Source organism: Muntiacus reevesi, chromosome X, assembly GCF_963930625.1.
Source record: "Muntiacus reevesi chromosome X, mMunRee1.1, whole genome shotgun sequence".
Classification (NCBI taxonomy): Eukaryota; Metazoa; Chordata; class Mammalia; order Artiodactyla; family Cervidae; genus Muntiacus; species Muntiacus reevesi.
Genome location: NC_089271.1, coordinates 100,502,893 through 100,504,910, shown reverse-complemented (window position 1 = coordinate 100,504,910; position 2,018 = coordinate 100,502,893). Strand labels below are relative to the sequence as shown.

The 2,018-nt window shown below is 53.1% G+C and overlaps 1 protein-coding gene across 1 annotated transcript; it reads left to right on the top strand.

The window, feature by feature from the left end:
* Positions 1-837: 837 nt before the first annotated feature.
* Positions 838-1,623, top strand: LOC136153489 (melanoma-associated antigen 10-like). Its single transcript, XM_065915380.1, has one exon. It carries the CDS (start codon positions 838-840, stop codon positions 1,621-1,623), a length of 786 nt encoding a protein of 261 aa, XP_065771452.1.
* The last annotated feature ends 395 nt before the right edge of the window (positions 1,624-2,018 follow it).

The following is a 2,018-nucleotide window of genomic DNA, read 5'->3' as shown; positions in this document are numbered from 1 at the left end:
GAACTGACTCAAATGAATTCTTTTTAACAGCTGAGTAATATTCCATGGTGTATATGTACCACAGCTTCCTTATCCATTCGTCTGCTGATGGGCATCTAGGTTGCTTCCATGTCTTGGCTATTATAAACACTGCTGCAAAGAACATTGGGGTGCACGTGACTCTTTCAGATCTGGTTTACTCAGTGTCTTGTTTTGAGTTTCCTTCTACTCCCCCAAAGGGGACGGTCCAGCCCATGCCCGGGGAAAGGTGAGAACTACAAGGGACCAACCACACAACTGGCTGTACTCCCAGTGTCCGCCCCCTCCTACCAGCACAGAAGGCGCAGGGCTGTGACACAGTACTACCCTTAGATGTCACCTCCATTTCTCTCACAGGAGCTCCAGGAACCAGGAAGCAAAGGCAGAGGTCTGAAGCCTGTGTCCTGAGTTCAGACAGCAGAGGAGGTCCAGGCAGAATCAGGAGTCAAGGTGAGAGGGTGTCCTGGAGTGAACCAGAGGCTCCCTATCACAGAACAGAGGGGGGCCCCAGAAGACCCCAATTCCTTCCAATTTATTGGACCCAGAAATCTTGGTCTGTGTTGACCACAGCCTGGGGAGCCACCTCCCTTCCTCCTTCGGGTAGCCAGGGGACTGGCCTCCCAGGAGGAGCGCTCCTGTGAGGACTGAGAGCACCCCTCAAGGGGAGAGCTGTAAGTGGCCTGTGTCGTACCATCCAGGATGCGTTTCTTAGCCCAGGTTGCTCACAGCTCCTCTCTCCCCGAGGCCCTTGGTCCCCATCTGTACCTCTGCCTCACTTCCGTGTCTTGTTTGACCTCAGGCATTGTGCTCGTGGTTGAGATGAGTGAGCGCAGCAAACCCGAGGAAGATCTTCAGGACCCAGGCGAGGCCCAAGGCCCTGTCGAGGTGCCACTCTTGGAAGCTGAGGTGGGGGAGTCCGCATCCCACTTAGCCTCCTATGCCCTAGCATCGTCCTCAGCTAATGTGGAGGCCTTGCCCCAAGAAATTCTGGATAGGATGATGGCTAACCTGATGAAGTTCCTGCTCCTCAAGTATCGAGCCAAGAAGATGACCTCCCAGGCGGAAATTCTGAATAAGGTCCTCAGGGATAACCAGGGGCACTTCCCGGTGGTCTTCAGTGAAGTTTCAGAGTGCCTGCAGCTGGTCTTTGGCGTGGATGTGAAGGAGATGGACCCAGCGGAGCACACCTACATCTTGGTTCCCACCCTGGGCCTCACCTGTGATGAGATGCTGAGCGATGGGGAGGGCCTGCCCAAGGCCGGCTTCTTGGTGCTGGTCCTCAGCGTGATCATGCGGTGTGGAGATCCGGCCCCTGAGGAGGCGGTCTGGGGAGCACTCAGCAGGATGGGGGTGTATGTTGGGAGGGAGCACTGTGTCTTTGGGGAGCCCAGGGAGCTTCTGACCCAAGTGTGGGTGCAGGAGGGATACTTGAGGTACCAGCAGTTGCCTGACAGCTACCCGGCTCGTTATGAGTTCCTGTGGGGTCCCCGGGCGTATGTGGAGACCAGCAAGTGGCACGTCATGTCATTTACGCTCAGGGTCAAGGAAAGGGCTTTGGGGGCATTCCCATTCATGCCTGCAGAGGATTCGAGGGAGGAGGAATAGGGGGCCTGAGCCAGAGCAGCAGCCAGATTGATCCTTCCTTCTGTGACTGAAGAGGCCGTAGTCAGCCTTCTCAGAAGAGAGGGCCCAGACCAGTTGGGGGAACCGGTGTGTAGCATCTTTTGGTTCCTGTTCTCTGTGATGACATGGGGATTCGTCTCTTTTTTCTTTAGAAATCTTACAAAGTTTGGTTTCACATAAGGCTGAAGAGGCTTCATTGGCTTTGTGAATGATATTTTCCGAGTGTATTTGTGGTTACTCAGTTCAAAAACTTGAGTTTTGCTGTTTCATAAAAGATTGGGAAGTTTTCCATTTTTTTTGTGGTCTTGAACAGAATACAATGGAATAGAAATTACAACTGTTTTGAAAACATGAACTTACGTAGCACTAGTATTGAA

Coding starts and splice junctions, on each gene's coding strand:
- LOC136153489 (XM_065915380.1), top strand. CDS start 838: ATGAGTGAGCGCAGCAAACCCGAGGAAGATCTTCAGGACCCAGGCGAG.